The sequence below is a fragment of the Aspergillus tanneri genome (genome assembly GCF_003426965.1).
Source record: "Aspergillus tanneri strain NIH1004 chromosome Unknown AapTan_3_pilon_pilon_pilon, whole genome shotgun sequence".
Taxonomy (NCBI): Eukaryota; Fungi; Ascomycota; class Eurotiomycetes; order Eurotiales; family Aspergillaceae; genus Aspergillus; species Aspergillus tanneri.
This window is the reverse complement of record NW_022984630.1, coordinates 463,634-487,600: the sequence shown is the minus strand read 5'-3', so window position 1 is coordinate 487,600 and position 23,967 is coordinate 463,634. Positions and strand designations below refer to the sequence as shown.

Sequence of the window (23,967 nt, the reverse complement as noted above, 5' to 3'; positions counted from 1 at the left end):
AAATAACTAGTAAATAGTTGGGCCTAGGTAAGCCCGCAGTAAACAAACTGCGAAAAGTTATTATCAGTGTTGTTAGAGGGCCCTAACTTCGGGCCTTCGGCGATAGACTGCGAAGCTTGAGTTTTAATTAAAGGAAACTTATATTCCCTTATTACTGGCCAGCTCTTGCGAGGACGTGATATTCCCTTAAAGTGTTTACTAGCCAGAAAAGCCCATCGCAGTACACAATTATGCTATTAGGATAATAAAGAAATATTCGCACCTAGACACTCCGCATTGTCTGGTTACTAATAAAAATTACAAAGTTAGACGTACGCAGTGTTTTAATAGAAAAAATAAAGTACACAAAGAATATCCTAGTAGTCCTACAAGAAAAACTACACTATACTTATCTTGTTATTATTTTACTTTATTAATTCTAATATTTAATATATATATCTTCACCAAACTATAAAAAATTGCATTGTTAATTATAGAATTAGACTTACCTAACTCGCCTGCCGGAAACTGTGGTCTATAACCCCTTATTATACCAGTTCTAGAAACAACAACACCTGTATTAAACGCGACCTCGCAGGTTCGATCCAACTATAATAAGAATAATATTAAAAGGCCTTTTATAATTAATACTTTACCTCTTCGAACAATATTTGATAGCGTGAACCTAAATAATATTGAAGTGGAGGAATTCGGGGGATTGGCACGTGACATTTGTATGGATAGCTATTATCTTAAGTCCTCGTTCGAAGAGGTAATAGACAATCAACAACCTTCTCACAGACCACGGAACGCAGTTGCGTAGAAGGAATGTTGTCTTCTCTTTGGTTGCCAGGAACTTGTGGGCTCGGGGCCCACAACTTCTGAACTGTCTAAAAGTGTCTCCTTGACCTACTCTTTCGGAGTTCTACCATTTCCCTCTCATTCAGTAGAAAGCTATTAAAAAATTTTCCACGATAATATCTAATTTACATGCTTGTAGGGCTTCATTTCTATGGCGGTTATTAAATAGAAAATAGAGCGTCAGGTGGGACTGAGCTCAGGTGATCAGCCACGGTAGTGCGTCAACGCGAAGAATGACAGAAATACATGGAGATTAAAATAGACCGACAAGGATGTTCGGAAGGTAGAAAAACCCGGACCGGCCTGCGGGAATTAAAAGCCTCGGATGTGCGATCCCCGCTGTCCGATGTCTAACAGAATGACTTTATTTTGAAGGCTCAGGAATTCCGCATACTCCCACTCTGCCCTTGGATATGTCCGGGAGCCGCCGGAAGTAATGTCAGCACAGAAAACTCCAGCTAAAATCCCGCCAGGAGCTCCCTCCGCGCGGCCCTCAACAAGATACGCACGGGCCATGGCATGTATCCTGTGTCAGCAGCGCAAGGTCAGGTGTGACCGTGAATTCCCCTGCGTCAACTGCATGAGGGCCGGCGTTCAGTGCGTGCCCGCTGTAGCACGACCACGGCGTCGCCGATTTCCCGAGCGGGAGCTACTTGAGCGTGTTCGGCGGTACGAAAGCCTGCTTCGGGAGCATCATATCCTGTTCGAACCACTTCATCCATCAGGCGTGGAGACGCCATCCCAAAGCGATAATGGCAAAGACTCAGATACTATAACCGAGACAACTCCAGGCTTGTCTGCTATGGGGCCACATTCATCTCCCAGCGAGATATCCAGCGTCAAGTGTGAAACATCATACGAAGCCAAGTTACGCGTGCCCTAGAAACACATGGTTATATTGTCTCCTATATAACTGACTGAGCTAAAGGAACTTCTGGGACCTTATGAACCAAATGGTACGCGCTAGTTCTAGAGAGTCTGGAGACTTCTTACTTACATTAAATGTTCGGGCAGACTTTAGACCGTGTGGATGAAGATAAGAATAATAACCTCGCTATCGAGGGCGATGAAGTCAATTTCTCTCATAATAATGCACGTGAGACTGTTATCAAGAAAACATGGGACCAGGTGTACCAAGGTAATGACCAGAACTTTCTGTTTGGTTCTTCCAAGACAAACAAGGAGCTTTCAGCACTGCACCCAGAACAGCTCCATATCTTTAAGCTCTGGCAAATTTACTTGAATAATGTAAACCCTATCCTAAAGGTAACACACACCCCCACGCTACAGCCATCTATCATTGATGCAGCTGGAGATATCGCCAACATTAGTCCCGCATTGGAAGCCTTGATGTTCGGTATTTATGCTGTCTCCATCCTAAGTCTGGATAAAGAGGGGTGTTACACGATATTTAAGGCATCAAAAGAGGAACTTCTCAAGGCTTATCAATTTGGATGTCAGCAAGCTCTCCTTAACTGTAAGGTATTACAGACGGGAAATCGGGACTGCTTGACGGCATTATACCTATACCTTGTAAGGATATTCCAGGGATTGAAGCCACCATACTTGGTATTCTCATATTAACTCTGCTCTGCCAGATTTCGGTCCGACCAGTTATGGACCCCCGGTCTCTCTACTCAATGCTTGGTTCTGCTATTCGCATTGCACAGCGGATGGGTCTAGATAACAAGGCTGCATATGCTCAATACACTGCTCTTGAGGGTGAGATGCGCCGTCGACTGTGGTGGTCACTGGTTATTTTCGATAATCGCATCTGCGAGATGTCTCATCATAAAACCACGTCATTAATTCCAACGTGGGACTGTCCTACACCACTCAATCTTAATGATTTCGATATACAACCAGAGATGAAGAGTCCTCCCCCAAGTCATAATAAACCTACCGAAGCGCTATTCGCTGTCATACGTAGCGAAGTGGCCGAGTTTATTCGTCACAGTGCATTCCATCTTGACTTTACAAGCCCGTCTCTAAAAAAAATTGCAAATCTACATCATGGCACCAGTACTAAGATTGAGAAGCTGGAAGCATTTGAAAATATGTTGGAGGATAAATATCTTAAATTCTGCAACCTAGAGAACCCGCTGCACTTTATGACTATCTGGACAGCGCGAGGGCAGCTGGCGAAAAACCGCCTGATGGATCACTATTCTAAGTTTGCTTCCATGGAACAAACAGATGACCAGCGCAACAGCGCTAATGCTTACGCTTTGAGGATCCTCGAATGCGACACAAAAATTATGGATTCACCGCTAACAAAGGGCTACCTCTGGCTGGCCCACTTCTATCTTCCTTTTCCTGCCTATATTCACATTCTGAAGGACTTGAAAAACCGTCCTATGGCGAGCCTTACTGAAATGGCTTGGGAGATCATAAGCAATAATTACAAGGCTCGCTTTGCGGATACACAAGCGAATCCGTTCTTTGAATTCCTGTGTACAATTGTCCTGCAGGCCTGGGAGGCGTATGAGGCGGCGTGTGAGGCAACCTCCAGACCACTCCACACGCCGCTGCCTACCCCACGAATAGTGACAGACATCAAGCAGAAGATGGCACAGTCTATGTCCCGGGCTTTGTCCGATACCAGCCAACCTAAATATTCTCTAGACGTGACCATTGATGATTTTCTCATGTCTATGCCCATGGACTTTGTTGGCACTGGACTTGGGTACGAAATTGAAGGGCAGGGCTTGCCTGGTGAGGTACCTGCGGGCTACCCCGATATGCCAGGAGTACATGCGAAGATGAATCAATCAGATTGGACGACTATAGATTGGTGTCCAGGGCATGGTCCAAACTCGTGAGAGCATCACATTAATAACAGCTGGGGTGTTTCCTATGGGAGGACGGACGACTGAATTTAGGATGATGGGTCTAAGAGGTGATGATCTGTTTATTGCGCACTACTAAAATAGGTGAATGGTTTCTTCTAAATATAAAGCTGCTTAGTCGAACACACTTCTTACATGTTGAATTCCTAGATTTAGACTTCTCTACCAAATAACCTAACCCCAAATTTATGGGCATTCTTGCTGTCTGAATATAACGCCAAAAGTCAAGCTGAAATATGACATCTAGCTGACCCCGTTGGATAAAAGAAGTTACGCAATATACACTTATGGCGCTTTTATAGAGAGTGGCTGTTAATTAGACATTGCAAGTACGTGATTAGGGCACTTGGGGTCTCAGAAGACACAAGGAGTGTAAGGGTATAAGGAATCAGCATGGCAGTGTGAATGGGGGTCCCTTTATCGCGGTTTATTATCTAGCCCTAATATACCTAGAAAAGATTGGATCATTGATGCTGTTGTCTTTTCTGTTCAGCCAAAGTGTCGAGAAAACTAGTTGCCTCGAACGTCAACGGCCCATTCTGATGAATCCACTGCTCCAAACTCAATTTCTTCCCAGCCTCCTGAACTAGCCATTTGTCATATATTGTCTGGTTTTGTTCCTCATTGCGCCCGGAGACTCTGAACTCGCCCACAACTCTCAGCGTCTCTGTCAGCTCCGCCGCAATGTTCTCGGGAACTCCCTCGCAAAGGTTTCCGGATCTACAATCTCCAAGGCAACATTGCGCCCGGAATCCTTGGTCAAGGCTGATGCGAGCTCCTTTGGAGTTGTCCAACAGCTAACTGCATTGACCTGAACGCGGTAGGTTGCTGATCCGCCTTCGAAGAGCCCTAGAACGTACTTGCCACCATCCTGAGGGGGATCAATGAAGGGCCAGGAGATGGAATCAGACGGGAATGGCAAGATCATCGTTGGCGTCCCGTCTCGCTTGCGGATCAAATTTGGAAGAAAGCTCAAAAACATGGCTGAGCATCGCGGTTAGCAGTGGAAATTAAATATTATTGACCAAAGCAAAGAAGGATCGCTGGAGCGTCTCTTACCCGGCCGGAAATACGACGCAATCATATCCCCTTTGTTAGCCTCAATGAATTCCTGCACCATCGCCTTGCTATCAAAATGTTCTACGTGACGCAGGACACCGTTTGGCCGGGTTGAGATGTCCACCGCTAACCCCACCGGTAAGGTAGATGCCCACCGTGATCGCCAGCCCCCATGCCCAGTACAGGGTGAGTTTGTTGCCCGCATTACCTCTAGTGGATATGGCTAGGGTAGCGCACAGGCCGATTAGCATAGCCACCGTTGTCTGTCAAACCCCCCCCCCCCCTCTGTCAGCGTTTCTACATGGTGATAGACAGTTTCTTACCCCCAGCCATCCGGCAAATGGCTCACGCAATCTGTGCCGTACCATGGACCACCGATTAAAGTACTCCGACTGGCCTCCATACGGCTTGTTATCATCCTCATTTACTTCATCCTCGACTGAACGCGACACTCGGTCGCGAGAGTCCATATCCGACATCTCCTGATGCATACCACCGTCACCCCGGCTGGCTGTGGCCGGACTCAAGACGCCCGGGTTATCCCTTCCGTGCTCGTCTCCCTGTCTGGAGTCACATCCAACTCTGGCACCGGCACTGACTCTCACTTTGCCCCGTCGGATAAGCCGACGTGATCCCACCACCATCGTGGCTGCGCATACCGGCCAGGACCACGCGTGGAAGCGGTTTCGCTAAGCCCCAGAGCGGCTCTTCATGGGTCTTCCCATAGGCGGAGTTCATCTCCTGATAACCCAGCTCGGAAGTGTGTCACGTGGGCAGACAGCGTCCCCCACAGATGTTGATCCACGCTTCGCATTCTAGTCAATGGGAACACCATTATTGGATGAGCTATCCAACATGGGTGTACCCTGTAACCTAGTCTTACCCTTTTCGGACTAAGGAGATTACATATATAAACCACCCGCGGGGCCCACAACTGTAGATTATTGCCTTATATAGTAATAATCTATATTCTTAATAAAATACAGTATCTAAAAACAATAATATATTTATATTTTAATAGGTAAGTAATTTACTTACTGTATTTTATCTCTTGGCAACCCGCCGGGCTAGCCCGTTAACTCGTGGGCCACCCAGTGAAGTTTATTGCATTGGACAACCCAGCCCATTTCTTGGCGGGTTGGGCCGGGGTTGGGCCGGGTTTCGTGGGCTGGGCCTAACAAGTCTAAATACAGCGCAGTCCACTGTACATAGACCAAGTAAATATTCTTTAGGCAAGCGTCGACGAAGTCCTGGGTCTGAATTGGATAAAGAACCAGCTAATTAACCAGAGGATTATAATAATAGCAATGTTTATAATAATAATAATAATAAGCATCCACTACCTGAAACCTAATTCCGAATATGGGGCAGGGCTCGCAAGAAACCTACCCTTTTAAAGGGATTTAAGGTTAATAATGCATAGCTTTGTAAGTAGATTAAATTTTAAAATGCAGTTGTGTTTTAAATATATTTTTTTATTTATTTCTACTTTCTAATTCCTGTCGAACCTGACGTGAAGAGAGACAGTTCGGAAGTTATGGGCCCAGAGCCCACAACTTCCTGGCAGGAGAAAAGGCAGCATTCCCTTTAAGCAGCTGCGCTCTGTAAGAACGTCGTTAATATTTCTATTATCCTCTCCAAAGGAGGACTTGCAATAAAGGCTATTTATACAGCCGTTACGTGTCAATCCCCCAATTCTTTTACTATAATATGTAAAGCAAATACTGAATCTTACAGCGCCAAACTATAAATTATGCAAGTTAGTAGCTTCCTACGTTTGTTTAGTTTGTCCACCCGTCCGAGGCCTAGCCGTGTATACCGAATCTTGGAGAACCATGCGACAGAGATCAGGTTCCTTTTGTTATCCCCCCGGAGGAGACGTTTCTCCCCATACGCTGTCCAGCTATCATTGTTGCGATTCCATCCCTTTTATTGGTTTTCCCGTTCTATCTTCCATCTGTTGATTCGGGAGAAACAGTTTCGATGTCGGGATTTACTAGCATCCGGTGATCAACTGCCGCCTCGGGACGTAGTACGGCCCGAACAAATCAAGGGCATTCGTTACATTTTAGGGTTTCAGGAGCTCAAGGTCTTTTAAAAGCTCTCACTTAATCTTAGTCCGTTGTCTATGTATGCTCTTTTAGAATTAACGTATACCGCGTCCGCATTTCCTACTTCCCTTTGCTCAAAAGATATATTGATTCCTCCACACCAAGGATAGCAGTTTATTATCATCAGACATCCTTCAGACCCCATCTTCCCTCACCGTGTCCAGAGCGATCACAATATGACGGTCAGAAATGATAATGATGAAAGCCCTCCGCCTGACACATATCAGGCCCAGTCGGCAACGAAAATATGGCTCTTGCTTATCTCACTTATGATAACAATGTTTTTAGTGGCCTTGGACCGGACAGTTATTTCAACGGTAGGCACACATACGGACTCCCCCAGCCGGGCGCTCGGGGATAAAATCGGATGATGCCGGTCGTACTGACTATTATATTAACTAGGCCATACCTCGCATCACCAACGAGTTCCACTCCCTTGACGACGTCGGCTGGTATGGAAGCTCGTATTTGTTGACATGCTGTGCGTTCCAGCTGTTATATGGGAAGGTTTACACGTTGTATGCCGTTAAAGCTGTCTTTCTTGCAAGTATATTTTTGTTTGAACTTGGCTCTGCTGTTTGCGGGGCTGCTCCTACCTCGACAGCTTTTATCATTGGGCGAGCAATCTCTGGAGTTGGCGCTGCAGGTATCTTCGCCGGATCTGTACGTCGCCTGTTCTTCTGCCCAGTCTTACCAACCTCATTCTCTGACCGTGGTTCTTATAGGTCGTATGTATCGTCTACGCGGTTCCCCTGGAGAAGCGCCCCAAGATTCAGGGTCTGTATGGTGCCCTCTTTGGTCTCGCTTCAATCGTCGGTCCTCTGATTGGTGGCGCTTTTACCTCCAATTTAAGTTGGAGGTGGTGTTTTTATATTAATCTGCCCGTTGGGGCCGTCGCGATGCTGACTATTCTTTTCTGTCTCAAGATCCCTGACAGACCGAGCACACGTGTTCCCTGGACAGAGAAGCTCACGCAACTGGATATCCCGGGAACCCTGTGCTTGGTTCCGGGGATTGTCTGTCTTGTATTGGCACTCCAGTGGGGCGGACAGACATATGCTGTAAGTGAAGCTTGCCGGAGGCTTTAAGATAGTTCGACCTAGCGCAAAACTGACAATCTCCAGTGGAGTAATGGCCGTATCATCGCCCTGTTTACCGTCATGGGCATTTTACTTCTGGCATTTGTCGGAATCCAAGTATTCTGGACAAGAACTGCAACCATCCCTCCCCGCATTTTCAAGCAGCGGAGTATCATCTCCGGCTTCTGGGCCACCCTGTGTGTTGGTTCTTCGCAATATATTATTGGTAAGATAAAACAAGTCCCCCATCCCCAGACCTCTTATGCTACTAGTCAGACAGGCTAACCTTAGCGATATAGTATATTTCTTGCCCATCTGGTTCCAATCCATCAAAGTAGTTTCAGCCGTCAACTCTGGCATCCAGCTACTCCCTACGATGCTCTCGCTAGTTGTAGGCTCCCTTGCTAGCGGGTTAACTACCCCGAAAATCGGTTACTATACTCCCTTTGCCATTTCTGGATCCTGCATTATGAGCATCGGCGCCGGCCTTCTTACCATGCTCCAAGTCCACACCGTTGAGGCTAAATGCATCGGCTATCAGATCCTCTATGGTTTTGGCATGGGTCTATGCTTTCAGCAGCCAAATCTCGCGGCCCAGGCGGTTCTCTCAACACTCGATGTGCCGATTGGGCTGGCCATTATCTTTTTCAGTCAGCTACTGGGCGCTGCGGTTCTTGTCCCCGTTGGGGAAAATGTGTTGGCGAATCAACTATTAAAAAGACTATCTGGCATTGATGGCATCGATCCTAGCCTTATTACCTCAACTGGTGCAACATCCTTACTGGATTCAGTTCCCGCGGGCCTGAGGGACACGGTCCTTGACGCTTACAACGAGTCACTGCGGACAGTATTCCAGGTTGGATTGATTCTTTCTTGTTTGTCGATCCTGGGAAATGCTACACTCGAGTGGGTAAGCGTGCTAAAGGATAAACAGGCTTCAGCGGCCACTGCCACTGCTGGCACCTCAGAACAAGACAAGACAGAGATTGATGAAGAAAAGATTGTTGGTGGAGGAGCAAAATAATTAATAAAAGGTGTTATTAGAGCATAAAAAACGTGGCCAAGAAGTTGTTTCCCTGGGTATAACTAGGGTTGTATTGTTTAAGTGAAATTTAATAAGAGCTAAACAAGATCTCCCTTCTCTTTTCCACCTGTTTCCCTATATGGGGATAATTGAACTAGGTCGCTAGTTCCCTTTCTCCCTCCGGTAAGAAATACAACGGCCGGGGATTTCCCCACATATCACAATGATTAAATCTCCAGGCTCCCTGATGCTTTCTTGCAAACCAATATTTAACTACAAAGTTGACCACTTTCGGCACCGGCGGAAACTTATGCTGTCCCGCTTCAAACCCGTTATCAATACAGCCAAATGCGAGAGGAAACATCTCATCGAAGCTGCCAACCTTATTGATATGTTTTTCAGCCCGGGTCCAGAGCAACTTGAGATCCTGGCTTGGGAAGCTCTTCAGCGCGAGAATGGTCCCTATCTCCTCACTGAGATGTTGGAAGAGTGGTGTCACAAATGAATCGATAATCCCCTGGAACGCCTAGTGCGAGTAATCGGCGGGAGATGTGGTTACGCAGCACTCGAGGAGGTTTGCACCCTCCCATGGAACTGCGCATGTTGAGCTTGGTTGACGGCCATAATATCCGGGTCTTTGGTGTATTCGATAAGCCTGGGGAAGAGGTATTTCTCCTCCCTGTCATGATGGGCGTTGATGCAGTCGACAAGACATTTGGTGTAGAACAAAAGATCCGCAACGTCGGCTGGTTTGGTGACGTAGGGTGACTGTCGATAGATACTATTCATTGAACGAATAAAAAGGTTGTGGACGTGACACATGTCGGTAGCCATGAAAACGGAGAAGTGAGAGTGCTATAACGGTTAGTTGGAGCGTTAGTAGTGAAGACTATACTACCGTTGGAGAAGCTTACGATATCGTGGCCCTGACATTGGGGGGTGGTGATGAGAGGCCATGGTTTGTCCGCCCATTCCTTAGGGATCGCGCTCGTTGTAATCATGATGGTAATTCGATATCTGGTGTTGATTGGACGGTCGGTCCAGAGTATAGTTTCCTCATTGAAAAAAAAAAAAAAAAAAAAAAAAAAAAAAAAAAAAAAAAAAAAGAAAAAGGAAAAAAAAAAAGACAACAAAGAGGAAGAGAAGATAGAGCTCGTCGTTCTTAGACAGAGCATGTAGTCTCAACATGCAGCGGACGTTTGGAGTGAATCGGAAATCCGGCCATTGGAGACTCGGAGCTTTGTAGCATATCTCCCGAAGCCCTAGAAATTCTATGCTTGGCGTCGTAGTTTATATGGTAGGGAAATCGGGGTCCAATTAGTAGGGTCTTTCGAAGTTTAAGAGGAGTGCTTGCAAGTGCCAGGTATATATTTATTAAGAACGACAACAGACTGAGGCAGGCAACTTGGTACCTTGCACAATTACACACTCTCGAATCCTGGTTTTTTAGTCTCTCCTTGCTAGCAAGCTTACACTCCCCATATCCATCCAAAATGGCACCAGTTTCTCCTGTGATCCTGATTCTTGCTCGTTCGCTAGTCATAGTCCAACTCTATTCGTTACTTGACAGTGAAATATAACGTCATTAGGCAAGTATCATCGTAATAGTCATAAGAAGGAAAAGAGAGAGAGCGTGTGTGCGCGTGTGATTTGACTGCCGCGGCTCCTTGCAGTCTTGGACACAAACGCATTAGCCATATTGTAGTGGTTCTAAAATCTATATACCGAGGGAAGGTCGTCAAAGCTATTACAGTTATCTAGCCCTCTGTATACGCCCGATACCTGACCTCTAAAGCAATTACGCCGCTATCTCCCACTGGCCGAACTTTATTTACCAAAGCCAGCCTCCCCTCACCGTCACTAACGCCGTGCAGCATGTTCATCACCTCGGATATCTCCAGCTCACGCTCATTCGCTAACTGTAGTAATGACAGATCTCGGATCTGGGCCAGGACTTCGCCTTCGGTAGTATCCAATAAGCAGGGAGCGGTAAGCATCATCGTGGTCAAACGATTTATCCGCAGCGTGTTCACGTGTGCACTGAGCTCAGCATTGATCTGGGCTGCAAGGGAGATGGATGGTTCACCTTGCGCCAGCAAGGGGAAGTTAATAATGTAGACCGCGGCATCCAGGATGGTCTGAAGAGTTCCTGGAACTCGGTGCTCCTTTTCGGAGCGTTACTGTAGTTGATGTTTGGAAGTGTTAAGGATTGTGGCCTGCCCTCTCACATACTTGGAAGATATTGTACGGAATTTATTACTATTTCCACATCCATAAACAGTCTCTCCCAGTGCCACCTTAGTAAACGGTTTATAAGTACCGGTATTGATTAATATCTGTAGAGAAGCGGCTCCTGATATAGGGAAACCTATTTCGCCTTGGCAAGAAGCTCAGATTTATTATCCTTTTTAACTGTATAAAGCACAGCCACTGGTCCTTATCTATAGAAATATATAGTACATTTGGAACTAATTCGCGCAAACACGAAATCACTGCTATTGTCTTTTTCAGAATAGAATCGATTATTGGACTGGGAAATATTCAGCTCGTCTATGGGTGGTGTAGGGCATCCATGGCAGGATTGGAGAAACAGAAGGTGAGCTAATAAGAGAGACTCTTTAAGTTCTCGCTTAATAAATCAGGAACTAGTCCCGCTCTCACCCCTACCTCTGTTGGTTGGCATCCAGAAAAATCTTCCTCTCACAGTAATAATAGGCAGCATGGAGGTATAAAATCCACTGAAAATCTCTACTTGTGCTCTCAATGTCCAAAGTACTGGCTGACTGCAATCAGCGTCTATACTCCGTACATTAGATCATCAGGAAAAGGTAAAATGCAAACGCTCCATTTCATATAAAATCTATACGGCCTTTTATCCTGCTCGTCCCATAATCGTCCATACAAACTACGCCTCTGGGTACCGGAGTCAGGTCGTGGAGTGCGGGTGTGGATCGGAAAACACTTCCAAAGGCACCACAGGCCAGCCAGATTTTGGTGTTTCTACGGCTTTGTGGGAGATTTTGTGCAGTTCCAATGGCAGTAAACTCCGAATAGTTGCTTCGTCCGAATCTACATTTCTTAAGAAACACCACGATTATCCTCGCTTTCCCTAATTATAGTCTTCTCAAGATCACTCGAGAGTTGGCCATTGTACATGCCCCCAAGTGTAGATATGTATAACTTAACATCACGCTCTCCGAAGCAATCTGGCTTTCTAGCCGGCATTGATCCTTTTTCCATCAAGTTGCTTAATCTTTAATGTGCTGATATCAACATCCTTCAGGGTTCGTGCCTGCTCTCCTATAAGCCAACGAAATACTAGCACTTTGGTACCTACAAAACTTACGTTGACAGCCGCAATACCATTATATTCCCCTCCTTCAGCTCGAGCATAAACACTAGTCCCGCAGTTGGGACAAAAGCCGTGGGGATATTTCATGGTTCCGAAACGGTACTCCTGTCCCCAGTTGTTAGTTATCAGAAGAATGGGATAATAACACACAAGAGAGGCGGGGAGATATAATCCAACCTTGATAGCATTATCGCTATTACGGAAAGTAATATTGGCTTTTTGAGTATAAACCAGGAGATAGCCGTTGATGCTACAGATCGAGCCTGTATGGGAAAGAGTGTTTTAGCGCTGCTTAATGGTCTACTCTTTGATTCTCCCCGTTTGTCTGTCTCCCCGAGAGGAGATCTGTACAATTGCATAAGTTGACGGTCTGCATTTCTATAGTCAAAGAGAGCTGCGCCGTGAAGCTAACTTGTCTGCAGTGGAAACTGCCATTATATAAGCTCAAGTTGGCTGGAGTTTCCGACATTGTGAGTGTAAATAATCTTTGAAGTTCCTGGAGAGTAGTGTATAAGGTGAGATTTACAGAAATGTTAAGTTACAGCTCCGTTTATAGTGGCATGTCTTGGGCCCCTTTAATAAACTGCGCCAGTGACTCGCCAAGTACACATGTTTTTTAAACACCTGGAACAATCCTGTTGGTAGAGGCCCCGTGCTATAATTGAATACCAAAAAGCTACCGACTTATCTGCTTTGCCCAATGGAATTGCAAGATTGTCGAGAATCCCTTGTATTTAAATCAGGTGGATGTTTGCCGCATCTTACGCAATACAATCACGGTACCATCTGGAGACGACACAGGGGTAAGTCAACTGGGACTATTGTGCTGGGTAAAGGTGGGCCAGTGCGTACCATCCATCAATGTAATAATAGTTGAATAGTCAGGGCAGTGATAGTCTGCAATAAATTGTTGATGTTTAATGGGGTGGTGAAAGTAGGATCAACGGAAGAAATAGTCTCGGTGAAAAAATTAACCAATTTTCCAGCAATACAAAAGGAAAAGGGGGGCAGTGAATAAGAAATTGAATTACTAAAATTCAAGTTCTCAAAAACAGAGGGCAGAAAAGTAGTTATGCTGCTGTTCAACACCCTTCTTGAGGTAGGGTGGGGATTAAAAATATTAATCAGATAACCCCTTCTCCGGGCGCCACTATTTGCACAGGTCGAAATTCTGACTGCACAGGTCACTAACCCGATTAAGAAACATCTATTCAAAGAGGTCAAACTATAATATACAATTTTCCGATACGAACCCGTCTTGCTCGAATAGGAAAGATCAGTGTCACCACGATAATCCCTCCCGTATAGAGAAGACCTGTAATCTATTAATATATATTGTTGCAGGACTTAGCTGCAGACCACCCTTTAGGCCTCGTGTTTGGGATACTGTTACCTGTAAAGTCCTCTGCAATCTCAGGTATATCAAGAGACATAAGCCGTATATTTTCCTTAACCTGCTTCTTGTAACACAAACACGCTTGCACTCTGCAACTTCCCACACAATCTTACCCAATTACCCTCACCCCTACTTCGAAATCTCCAAAGCACCATCCTTGAACCAAAATGAAGCTCCTTAATATCCTTACCCTCCTCACCTCTACCACCCTCGCCCTCGCCCAAGACCTAGACACCCGAGAGGCCAACGAAGCCACCCTCGAAGCCCGCGCAACAACCATCTGCGGCTCAGGCTATAAACTCACCCAAGCCATCCCTCTCCCCAAGGGTACAGATCCTAAAATGCGACTAGCAACCCTCTACTCCTACATTGGGAAGGATAAGGGCTGTGTCTTCCTCGATAATAATGTCGGGACATCGCGCTACATGTACGTCAACGTGTGCCAGTGGGATAAGAAGAACTGCGACAAGGACTCGGGAACCTTTAGTCAGTATGCTGGACCGATCTATATTAAAGACTTTGCTTGCGCGCCTGTTACGGCGAAGATGGGGAAGAGCTCGAAGGATTTATTTATTAATTATAAGTCGGAGTACGTATTTCCTTGTAATTAAGGGCTGGGGAGGTTGGCATTTGGGAGGGGATGAGTGGATTGGAGTTATGGGAGGTAATCGTGGTTAGGGTGGGGTTGGAGAGAGGGTTGCGATCTATAGCAGAATTTATATCGAGTATTGGTGCTGGGTTATGTTCGTGTCTAGGGCTTACCCTGCGTTTTCCAGGTACTATATTTAGTATGTAGGCATTGGTAGGTATTTTTAAACATACTCTTGTCCTGTAGCAACGATGAAAACATGCCGACCGTCTTATCTATGGTAGCGAGGACTAATACGACCAGGTGTAAGTTGAAGGAGCTCATATATAGGCACATAATAATGCAAATTCCCGCTGTGGCTGAAGACATCGTCTTACCACTATCGAGTTAACAACGTTTTTGTGGTGTTAAAGACCTATGTGGATTGAAATAGCTTTATAGCTTTTTCCGAAAAGGGCAATAGAGCGGCTCGGGCAGATAGAGTTTTCAAGAGGGGTAAAGCCAAGGAACTAGCATCTTAGCGCGCAATCTCTTTGTTTTTCCTTCCAGAAAGACATGCCGCAGCCAGGTGGGGACGCGTTTTTTGCCCCCTGAATGGGAGTGAATAATACAAAGGGTCTTTCGCATGTTTTCCAATTGACACTTACTCCACTAGGGTAGAACTTGTATATTAAATGAAGCTAGAAGCACTAGTGGGCACGGGTATTTCTATTATTGTTGCATTCTAGCCCCACCAAGGCTGCACATAAAAGACCCCTCACTCCCTAAGTTCTGTTAGATATTCGGCTAGTCCTGGGGAGGAAATAGAGTACGATTGGTAATAAGGTCATATCTGAACGATTTGAGCTGGTTGGGCTCTTCTTGCTGTGTTTCTCTGTTCTTTTGATGATCACTCTGGTAGAGGGTTTGACCCCTATTCTAATCACATGATTTGGCCTAGATAGGTTGAAATGCAGAACTATTGCCAGAGATGTCAACTGACTTGTTTATCATTGCAAGTAGGTCGTATGTGGACTGTGGAACCGTCCTCGAAAACAGGAAACCCATCTTAAACATAGGCATTGTTCCATGCGGCCACATGGGCACCTCCGCCAGCACCTTCCATATCCGATTTGGGATGGCATCAGGGGCAGGGGCTTTGTCTGGAGGTGCGCGGTTAATCGCCTTGTGTGCCTTTGTTTCAGTAATCGGTGGGAATTCGATCTGGCCTTCAAGAAGAGGTGTGTTGATCGGTGGTGACTGCTTGTTAGTAATTGTCGCCGTTAGGTATTCGGGAGCGATAGTGATATCCAAGAGATCTGCAGGAGGTGGTTGCGGGAAAAACACCCCCTGGAAGACCTCTGCCTTCTGTGTCATGGTTGTGGCAGGGCCATCCTGGCCTTGCAGTGTCGGGATAACCCCTCCACGGGCTTCCCGGTTGCGGGCCCATTTAGCTACCTGCCAGAGCCTCCGCGGTCCGCGCTCCATTGTGCCTCTAACCTATGTGCGGTGACCAACGCACAATGCCTTGGACACCACCTTGCCCTTTCTATTGCGCGCCACCGTGTATTCGATCTATTCGATTTCTCCATGTGTTTTTAGGTATTCGCGGTACAACTGTCGGGTTATCTTAATCGCTTCGGCGCATTCGGGGGTAAAGGATGAGTTAGCCCACTTGCTCGGTTTTGCCCAAGGGGTTAAAAGAGCTATGGCTTGTTGGATTGTCTTAATAAAACAGTCGGTTGTATTGTCGATGCTGGTAGGTGTTGTAAGATGCTAATAGCCGCGCTGGGGTATGTTAGCTACCACAAACTGCTGCAGCTTCTTAGTATCCATGACTTTCCAGTTGCGTCTCCGAGCCGGCTCCAGTGCGGGTGTTTGGATGTCGATAAGGGTACATATTAAAAGGTGGTCAGAGTCAGCATGGCACTTTAGGTCCAGCTCACAAGCCACAAAGCGCTCGGACAGGGTCTGTGAGCCCCAGACTAGGTCAATCGTGCTTCGACTGCCAAGTTTCTCCCAGGTGGTGGTGCCAGGCTCTAACTAAAGGTCCAGGAGCTTCAGGTCGGTAATTTCCAGCAAGTCCTTGGCCGCTGCGTCCGCAGGGGCATGGTCACCGCCCCAGACAGGATAATATAGTTAAAGTCTCCTAGAAGAACTATTTCTCCAGTGCAGTTACTTAAGAGTTGTGCTAGTCAAGCTATGGTGCCTGGCTCTTTGTTATATATATTAAAAATGGTAAGTTCTCCGTGGTTGTGTTGTAGGTTTAGTTCTTAAATATCTCGTGTGTGAGCTGTATGGCGCTATCTTGTTAAATTAACTTGTCAGGATATATAAAGATATACACGGGCTTGTTCTGGCCTGACCTCTGCTGATACTGGATATAACAATTGGTGCGTCTTGTTGGCTGGATAGTAGGTGGTCTCCTAGTACGGATTCCACCATGGCTCTTGCACTGCGATTACGTCGGCTTCGAGAACCTTGGGGTCACGCAGGAATTATACCATAACTACGTCTCTTGACTTATTCGTGTTGTATTGCAAAATTTGAAGTGGTTTATAATTCATAAATGGTCTTGTTAGTATTGGTTCGTGGCTGGGATAACTTGGTGAGACGTTAAGAATATATTTTCTTGTTACTTTGGTTTATAGTATAGATACTCCTTGGTAAGGACGCCTCTAGTTGATTCCTTGCGCTTCGGGGTTTGTTTCGCCGGGATCTTGTCTTTTGCCGTACCGGCAGAGTTGGGGTCGCGGCTTGATAAAGGCTTTCAATTGGGTTGGCTCAGCTGGTAACTACTGGTGGTTAGCGATAAGTCTGTTAGAGAGCTGCTATTAGCTAATTTAATCTCTGGTTCGTTAACTGCGGTATCTCTGTATATCCTTGGAGTTTGAATCCCACGGTTTCTGGCGGTGGACTCGTTTTGTGGTTGCTTAGAGGGCCGGTTGTTATCTGTGGTCTCTAAGATTTGTTTCGTGAGTCGTGCAGATTGCTGTTTAGTAATTATACTTGCTGTAACATTGCTGGCTTTGCTGCTTTGGCTGGTAAAGGCAACTGGTATTTTTACACTAATTTCTGGTTTTATAGCATATGGTATCGGCGTTGGGTTTGTTTCTTGTGGGAGATTAAATATACGCGTTAAGGCGTTCTACGCAGCTCCCCAGGAAGACTGCGTGGCTCCCTGGGTGTTATCTATGTCCCTCTCTTTGTGCGGCTTCTCCGGGAGTTGCCTTAGCTCCCCGAGAGTTGGATGAGCCTGCCACTGATCTGGTGGTTGTGGCAGGCCTGGTGCTTTTTAAAGACGAGCGAGGCTGCTCGCTGCGAGCCTCGCTGCTCCCACTGGTAGTGGGCTCCGGGCTGCTACTCCCGCAGTCCTCTGTCCCTCTGGAGGCGTCCTGGGACCCCTCCTGGGATAATTCCTCCATACTCAGCCACGCGGGGATCCGGTGGTATCACTGGCGTACTGCGGCCATCTGCTGCACCCGTTCGACCTGCTCGAGGTGTTTGGGGCAGTGTTTGGACCACACGGCATGTGTGCCCCCACAATTAGTTCACTAGTTGTTGCTTGGTTCGCCGGTCTGCCTGCGTGGACAGTCCGAGTCTGGTGGTTGTCCGCGCAGTGTGCGCAGGCTGTCTTGTTAGAATAAATGCTTCCTATGTGACTATATTGTTGGCAATTGTAGCATTAACGGATGCGTGCAAATCGGTCGTAGAGGACTGTGGTAAGCACTGTTGAGTCCCAGATCGTGTTGCTGTTGATAGCTTGGTTGGCCGCATGTGGCAAGGTAAACACTATAATCACAGTGTGGTTCTTGCCAATCTGGGGGTTAGTAAGCCAGCCGACGTGGTTAATCTCTGCCTCGTTGTTCCAGCTAAACGCGTTTTCAGACAGCAGTTATTTAGCCACGCGCTCCCAGTTGGGGGTCTTGGTTAGGTCACCCATGGCCTTGACCGGGACCTTGTGGACTACCAACTCCCCACGTCGGAACGCGTAGGATAGCTGTCTTCTAGAGGCCTTTTACCCAGTCGCGGTGACATCGCGCGAGCTCGGCTTCCTTAGCGGACCGCAGGCTTAGACAGAGATTATCTGACTTGAGCTGCCGAGCTACAACGAATTTGATCGAGGCGAGCATGGGAATCGAGGCCAGGCACGCGGCCTTGATCCGTGCCTTTTCGGCGCGGTTTTTGATCTCTCCGGTGGTATAGCGGCGGAAACTCTGCACGGCAGCTGGCTCACCTAGTTTCAGGACAACTTCGCGGTCCTTGGAGAGGTCCGTCGCGGTGGCCGCCGGACTCCTGCACCAGTTATCCTTGGGTTGTTGCAGTATGCCATTGCCCACCGAGACGGCAAACCGGATGTAGTTAATAATAGGACTCGGGACCCTCACATTCTGCTCTTTTATATATTCCAAAAGTCGCAAGCCGTCGTGGTGTAGAGACAGAGCGCTTTCATGGTGTTAACATGGCGCGTTCTCGCGACCGGCCGAGGGGGCCGGCCATGTAGGTTTTCCACCTACTCGCGACGACGACATCGCGACACCAAAGAGATTGGTATCTGACGATAGCCGCCGGCGCAAAGAGAAGCTTGCCTAAATTGAGAGCTTTGGAGCGTAGTTTGGGGACGTGATTTCAAGAATTGATTCTGCGCGGAAGTTGTTTTTTTTTTTTGATAAGGACTTTCTCCTGCGAGAAGCATCTTATGAGATCTTTCTTGACAATGTAGAAAATATGCATTATTCCATCTTCTCAAAATCGTTACAAGCCATTACAAAGGCATTGCGCCGTGATATCTGCAGGCTAGCTGCCCCCGGATATCCGATTGAACAGGTCAACCAGCCAGACCCAGATCCGCTAGCCATAACACGATACGCGTGTGTCTTCTGGGTTGATCACCTAAACGAGTGCTTCCCTAGCAAAAATGCGAAGGAAGACATCCAGGATAGTGGCTATGTTCTTGCGCCAGGACTACCTTCATTGTCTCGAGGCTCTTAGTCTGTTAAGAAGTTTACCAGAAGGAGTAGCTTCGATGTTGAGGCTTGAGGGTTTGCTGAAGGTCTGTTTACACGAGAGCGAACATGGAACTCTTTTAACATAATTACTTTAGATAACAACGGAGAGCTCACAACTGATCAACAGAGTCCGAGATACTTGCCGATTTATCTTATACCATATAACAGCGATCCAGAATCAACCGCTTCAAGTGTACATTTCAGGATTAATATTTAGCCCGACCAGCAGCATCACAAGGATTCAATTTAAAACACAGGCACCATTTTGGATAATTGGAAAACCAACTATGGAAGAGAATTGGAGTGCATGTCTACAGACACTGGAGGGCCATAGCGACTGGGTCGAATCGGTCGTCTTCTCCCATGATGCCAAACTCCTTGCCTCGGCCTCATTGGATAAGACTTTCAAGATCTGGGATACCAGCAATGGGAAATGCCTACGGATGCTCGAGGGCCATAGCAATTGGGTCCAATCGGTTGTCTTCTCCCATGATGCCAAGCTCCTCGCCTCGGCCTCGCTGGACAATATTATTAAGATCTGGGATGCCAGCGACGGGAAATACCTACGGACTCTTGAGGGTCATAGCGACTCGGTCCAGTCACTTGTCTTCTCCAATGATACAAAGCTCCTTGCCTCAGCCTTGTTGGACAGGACTGTCAAGATCTGGGATACCAGCAGTGGGCAATGCCTACAGACGCTCAAGCTTAAAAGACTCGTCTCTGTGAAATCATTCGACATTACTAACTCATATCTTGAAACTGATAATGGTACTATTCGTTTATCTTTAGTTTTAGATAGAGGGCCAATCACGACAGATCCAGAAGAATCGCGACTTCAAGGATATGGTGTAAGCTCCGATAGTACTTGCATCACTTGGAACTCGGAGAATCTGATATGGCTGCCACCAGAGTACCGGCCAAGTACTTTTGCTGTGTCAATGTCCACAGTATGTCTTGGTTGTAATTCGGGACGAGTGTTAATATTCAGATTTGATTCCCAGAGACTATTACATTTTCTTGCTGGGCACTGAGTCCTTTTTAGAAAGAGCATGTTCTACACAAGGTCATCTTTTTGCAAAAGGAGGGACGGGGAGCACTGGGGAATTTATAGGACAATACATTGGCACCTCATGCCTACTGATGGATTCCATAATTTCCATTACATAAGTCACGGCCTTAGGGTTTCTCGATCAGCGATCCAGCTAATAGTAGCCAGACTGTCGCTTAATCTATCCAGCCTTATAAATACAGTGGTATCGAGAACTAATACTAAGTCGAGCGAATCTTCGTGTGGCTTAAAGTTGCTCAACAAAACCTACAGGACCCGCTTCAACTCGCTCATCCTCCGGTCCAGCCCTCGGGCTGGTTTGGGGAACTATAAATTACCACGATTTACTCGGGTAAAAGCATCCCTGCTACAAACTCTGACCTTACAGGGTCGAGGGTCAAGTTAAAGTTACTAAATCTGGTAGTAATAAATAGCTAATCCACACGGGAATGGTCCTTATAGACCAGAGAGGCATTCTCGGATTATTATCCTAGAATAGTAATAATTATATACGGTGAGGGCGAGAAGGACTAAACAACTAGTTGCTAAGAGTTGCAGTGCCGTAATACCCAGAAATTCCCCTGGAGAGTAACTACCTAACCATCTAATTAAATTGCTAGTTATATCAGTGGAAAGAGGTTTGTAAGGGCCCTGGTAATTGATTAAAGAGTTCATGCTCTAGCTATTTCAAGAAACTCGGCCTAAAAGCATTGGCAAGTATACTTATAACTGTGCACTGTGCTGTACGCACATGCGTTAAGTAATAAAGTAGGGGAAATAATATAGAAGCTACCAGATTATTTCCTTAAGGAATGGGAGAGTATCACCTGATACTCGCTGAGGTGTTGACCCTAATATATTCCCAGATTTGATAACCCCGTCCTGGTTCAGCGTGGCTCTAGGGGTCACCAGTCTCTTGTTATTTGCTAATGAGTCTCTGCAAAGCTGACATTTAGACAGCATGCCAGCCCAGGTTCTTATAGTAAAGACACATTCCCATCGCGCTGCAGCATTGCATGACCTAACTCCACCAGCTGGTCAGTATATCACATCTACTAGTTCGAGCGCTGCCTGCATTGTTACAGGAATTTTCCCTCTATAATAAAGGCGACGATTTAAACTTCCTTTACTGTAAAGGGGCTAAATGTCTTGCTATCTAATAACTAGATATACACAAAGAGGAATTGCTGGGAGGAAGAAAGTAAAGGGAAGTAGCGTGCGTTCTCATACTACGAGGGATTATGTGATCGAATAAGCAGACCAGTCATATGCGCCGATTGCGGCGAAAGCGAAGCCGAGCAATATACGGGCGTAGCCTGCGACATTTATCGCATTTACTATTCCTGCACTTCATATGATACTGATTGGATAAACCTGCCAAGGTCGACAGTATATATAGCTGCTGCTAAGGCTATAAACATACGAAATTAGGTGGTGGCCCGATGGTGCACTTGATGCTGCTGATATCTGTTCCGTGTCCGGGCAGATACACCAGTATCTGGTAAATAGATATGGAACTACTAATAAAATAGTACCCCTGTTCGCCCGATCAGGCATGGCCACTGTCGGTCTCTACTTCGGCAACGGCCTGTAGAAAAATTGGCTTGTATATTTTTATACCAGTCCGGCCTTCTCACCACTCCACTCAAGGCTTTGACAAACGCAAACCTACATTGTTATAAAGTGCAAACAAGTTTTGGCCCAGTGGCTTTCAGCTCGGGCTGAATGCACCACTGTCAGGGCTATGAAGGGGATAGCTGGGCTTCTTTAGCTAAAAAGTGCGGCATCTCTGGCGCTGACTTTACCAAATATAACCCCGGTTCCACGTTCTGTTCCTCTCTCACACTGTTTCAGCATGTTTGCTGCTGTCCAGGACTCATAACTTCACTACAAAACCCGAGCCAGATAGATCTTGTGCTATATACACAGTTCCGCCCAACAATAATTGCATAGATATCGCCACTGCAAACAGTCCTACAGTTACACAAATGGATCAATATAACCATCACACCTGGGCTGGAACCGATGCTCTAATATATGGCCCAATACCATTATCTATTTAAGCAGCGGGGCCTGCCCATGCCGGCTATTGCGGCTAACGCGGTATACAGTCCACAGGTGCCAGACACTAAAGCGCCAACAATAGGACTATATCGCCAGTCTTAATCCCTGCCCGCTAAATACATGCTGTGATGTCTGGGGCTAGGTAAGTTCCATCCCTTTGGTATCTAAAAGTAGACAAACAAGTTCTCCCTAACAAATAGCACTAATATAGGATCAGGGCCGAGTTCTGCACCGATACTAGTACTGGTGCACCGGGGGCTGCCAACAGGGCACCAATGGCTGTATCTCAAACCGCAGTACCTAAATTATTCGCAGTAATACACCCGCCGCCTTTCCAAATATCGCCTACCCCGGGGGTTACGGGTTTGGTCGCCCATGTCTTTACCAGTATGTCCACCAGATCGACTCTAAGCAGTACACGCATTTACCCTTTACCTTTATTTCACTCACACCTGACTACCAGGCGGTGATGCAGTAAGCACATATAAATTTAAGAACTTTAAATATATCCGAGGATTTCTCAACACATCCGGAGACGTACACAGTCTTCCACCAGGGCGTCACAGCCGCCAGCAGACTAATGTTGGCCACGAACATTGCAAAATTTATGAAGGAATATAACATTGATGGCGTCTACACTGACTGGGAGTATTCTGGGGTAAATGAAAGAGGGAGGCTAGAATTACTTCCCCTTATTTTTAACATGCCCCATCCAGGCACTGACCATCCCGATATTCCTCCCGGTGATAAATATGAGGGTAAAAACTAAGTTATCTGGCTTTCCTTGCCATTCTAAAATACTTGCTTCCCGGTAAATCCGTCTCAATTGCGGTTCCCGCCTCGTACTGGTATTTGAATGGTTTCCCCATCGCCCAGATGTGGATTATATCGATTCTACAACCTATAACCTACATAGTCAAGCATGCCTGATTCTTCCCACCTTAAAGTATTTAGTACTAACATCTGTCCCACAGTGGGATGCAAATAACAAGAATGCACAGAACGATTGCCCGTCGGGAATGTGTATTCGCAGTTCAGGTCAACCTAACTGAGACAGTTAATTCGTTGGTTATGGTAAGTGAGTGCCTGAATACTGGCCGGTTTGCCGCCCGTTTGTCTCTCTGCAAGCTAATAAAACCCCACGTATATCTAGATTACCAAGGCGGATGTGCCTTCGAACAAAGTTGCCGTTGGCATTACCAGTTACGGACGATTTTATGCAATCGCTAACCCTAGTTAACAAGAACTACATTGATGGGACTAGCAACAGGAATATTCTCGTCTACGATGATAATTACTGGGTCCGCTGGAAGTTAGAGCATTAGTAAAATCTATTATCTGTATCCGTGGATCCTTGTGACTGGGTGTCCGAAAATAAGCGATCGTCAGCGCAAGATTAGGATCACACATCTTTTCTCCTGGCGCCTTTCCGTATTAGGCAGGTCGTCAACGGAGATATCGTATCGCATCATCATCATTACTATCAATTGCACTCTATTAAAGAAACAACCTCCCCAAAGAGAATAATGCAGGGACCGTTACTCCTGCATGTATCCGGCACTATCGAG

At 46.4% G+C, this 23,967-nt stretch overlaps 7 protein-coding genes across 7 annotated transcripts; 4 read left to right on the top strand and 3 right to left on the bottom strand.

The window, feature by feature from the left end:
- Positions 1-1,276: 1,276 nt before the first annotated feature.
- On the top strand, positions 1,277-3,662 carry ATNIH1004_003952 (uncharacterized protein; the record flags this gene model as incomplete). The annotated part of the gene is made up of 4 exons (XM_033568624.1): positions 1,277-1,707; positions 1,769-1,796; positions 1,855-2,373; positions 2,439-3,662. 4 exons carry the CDS (start codon positions 1,277-1,279, stop codon positions 3,660-3,662), a joined length of 2,202 nt encoding a protein of 733 aa, XP_033427430.1.
- Positions 3,663-4,359: 697 nt separating this feature from the next.
- Positions 4,360-5,486, bottom strand: ATNIH1004_003951 (uncharacterized protein; the record flags this gene model as incomplete). Its single annotated transcript, XM_033568623.1, has 4 exons — positions 4,360-4,673; positions 4,749-4,971; positions 5,114-5,352; positions 5,408-5,486. The coding sequence occupies 4 exons, from the start codon at positions 5,484-5,486 to the stop codon at positions 4,360-4,362; spliced, it is 855 nt and encodes a 284-aa protein (XP_033427429.1).
- Positions 5,487-7,035: 1,549 nt separating this feature from the next.
- Positions 7,036-8,962, top strand: ATNIH1004_003950 (putative MFS aflatoxin efflux pump; the record flags this gene model as incomplete). Its single annotated transcript, XM_033568622.1, has 5 exons — positions 7,036-7,176; positions 7,262-7,522; positions 7,585-7,920; positions 7,984-8,164; positions 8,238-8,962. The coding sequence occupies 5 exons, from the start codon at positions 7,036-7,038 to the stop codon at positions 8,960-8,962; spliced, it is 1,644 nt and encodes a 547-aa protein (XP_033427428.1).
- Positions 8,963-9,116: 154 nt separating this feature from the next.
- Positions 9,117-9,963, bottom strand: ATNIH1004_003949 (hemerythrin domain-containing protein; the record flags this gene model as incomplete). Its single annotated transcript, XM_033568621.1, has 3 exons — positions 9,117-9,488; positions 9,545-9,817; positions 9,877-9,963. The coding sequence occupies 3 exons, from the start codon at positions 9,961-9,963 to the stop codon at positions 9,117-9,119; spliced, it is 732 nt and encodes a 243-aa protein (XP_033427427.1).
- A 3,914-nt stretch (positions 9,964-13,877) lies between these two features.
- On the top strand, positions 13,878-14,354 carry ATNIH1004_003948 (uncharacterized protein; the record flags this gene model as incomplete). Its single annotated transcript, XM_033568620.1, has 2 exons — positions 13,878-14,299; positions 14,348-14,354. The coding sequence occupies 2 exons, from the start codon at positions 13,878-13,880 to the stop codon at positions 14,352-14,354; spliced, it is 429 nt and encodes a 142-aa protein (XP_033427426.1).
- A 3,609-nt stretch (positions 14,355-17,963) lies between these two features.
- Positions 17,964-18,810, bottom strand: ATNIH1004_003947 (uncharacterized protein; the record flags this gene model as incomplete). Its single annotated transcript, XM_033568619.1, has 4 exons — positions 17,964-18,098; positions 18,186-18,251; positions 18,301-18,724; positions 18,803-18,810. 4 exons carry the CDS (start codon positions 18,808-18,810, stop codon positions 17,964-17,966), a joined length of 633 nt encoding a protein of 210 aa, XP_033427425.1.
- A 764-nt stretch (positions 18,811-19,574) lies between these two features.
- On the top strand, positions 19,575-20,139 carry ATNIH1004_003946 (WD40 repeat domain-containing protein; the record flags this gene model as incomplete). Its single annotated transcript, XM_033568618.1, has 2 exons — positions 19,575-20,009; positions 20,083-20,139. 2 exons carry the CDS (start codon positions 19,575-19,577, stop codon positions 20,137-20,139), a joined length of 492 nt encoding a protein of 163 aa, XP_033427424.1.
- Between the last annotated feature and the right edge of the window lie 3,828 nt (positions 20,140-23,967).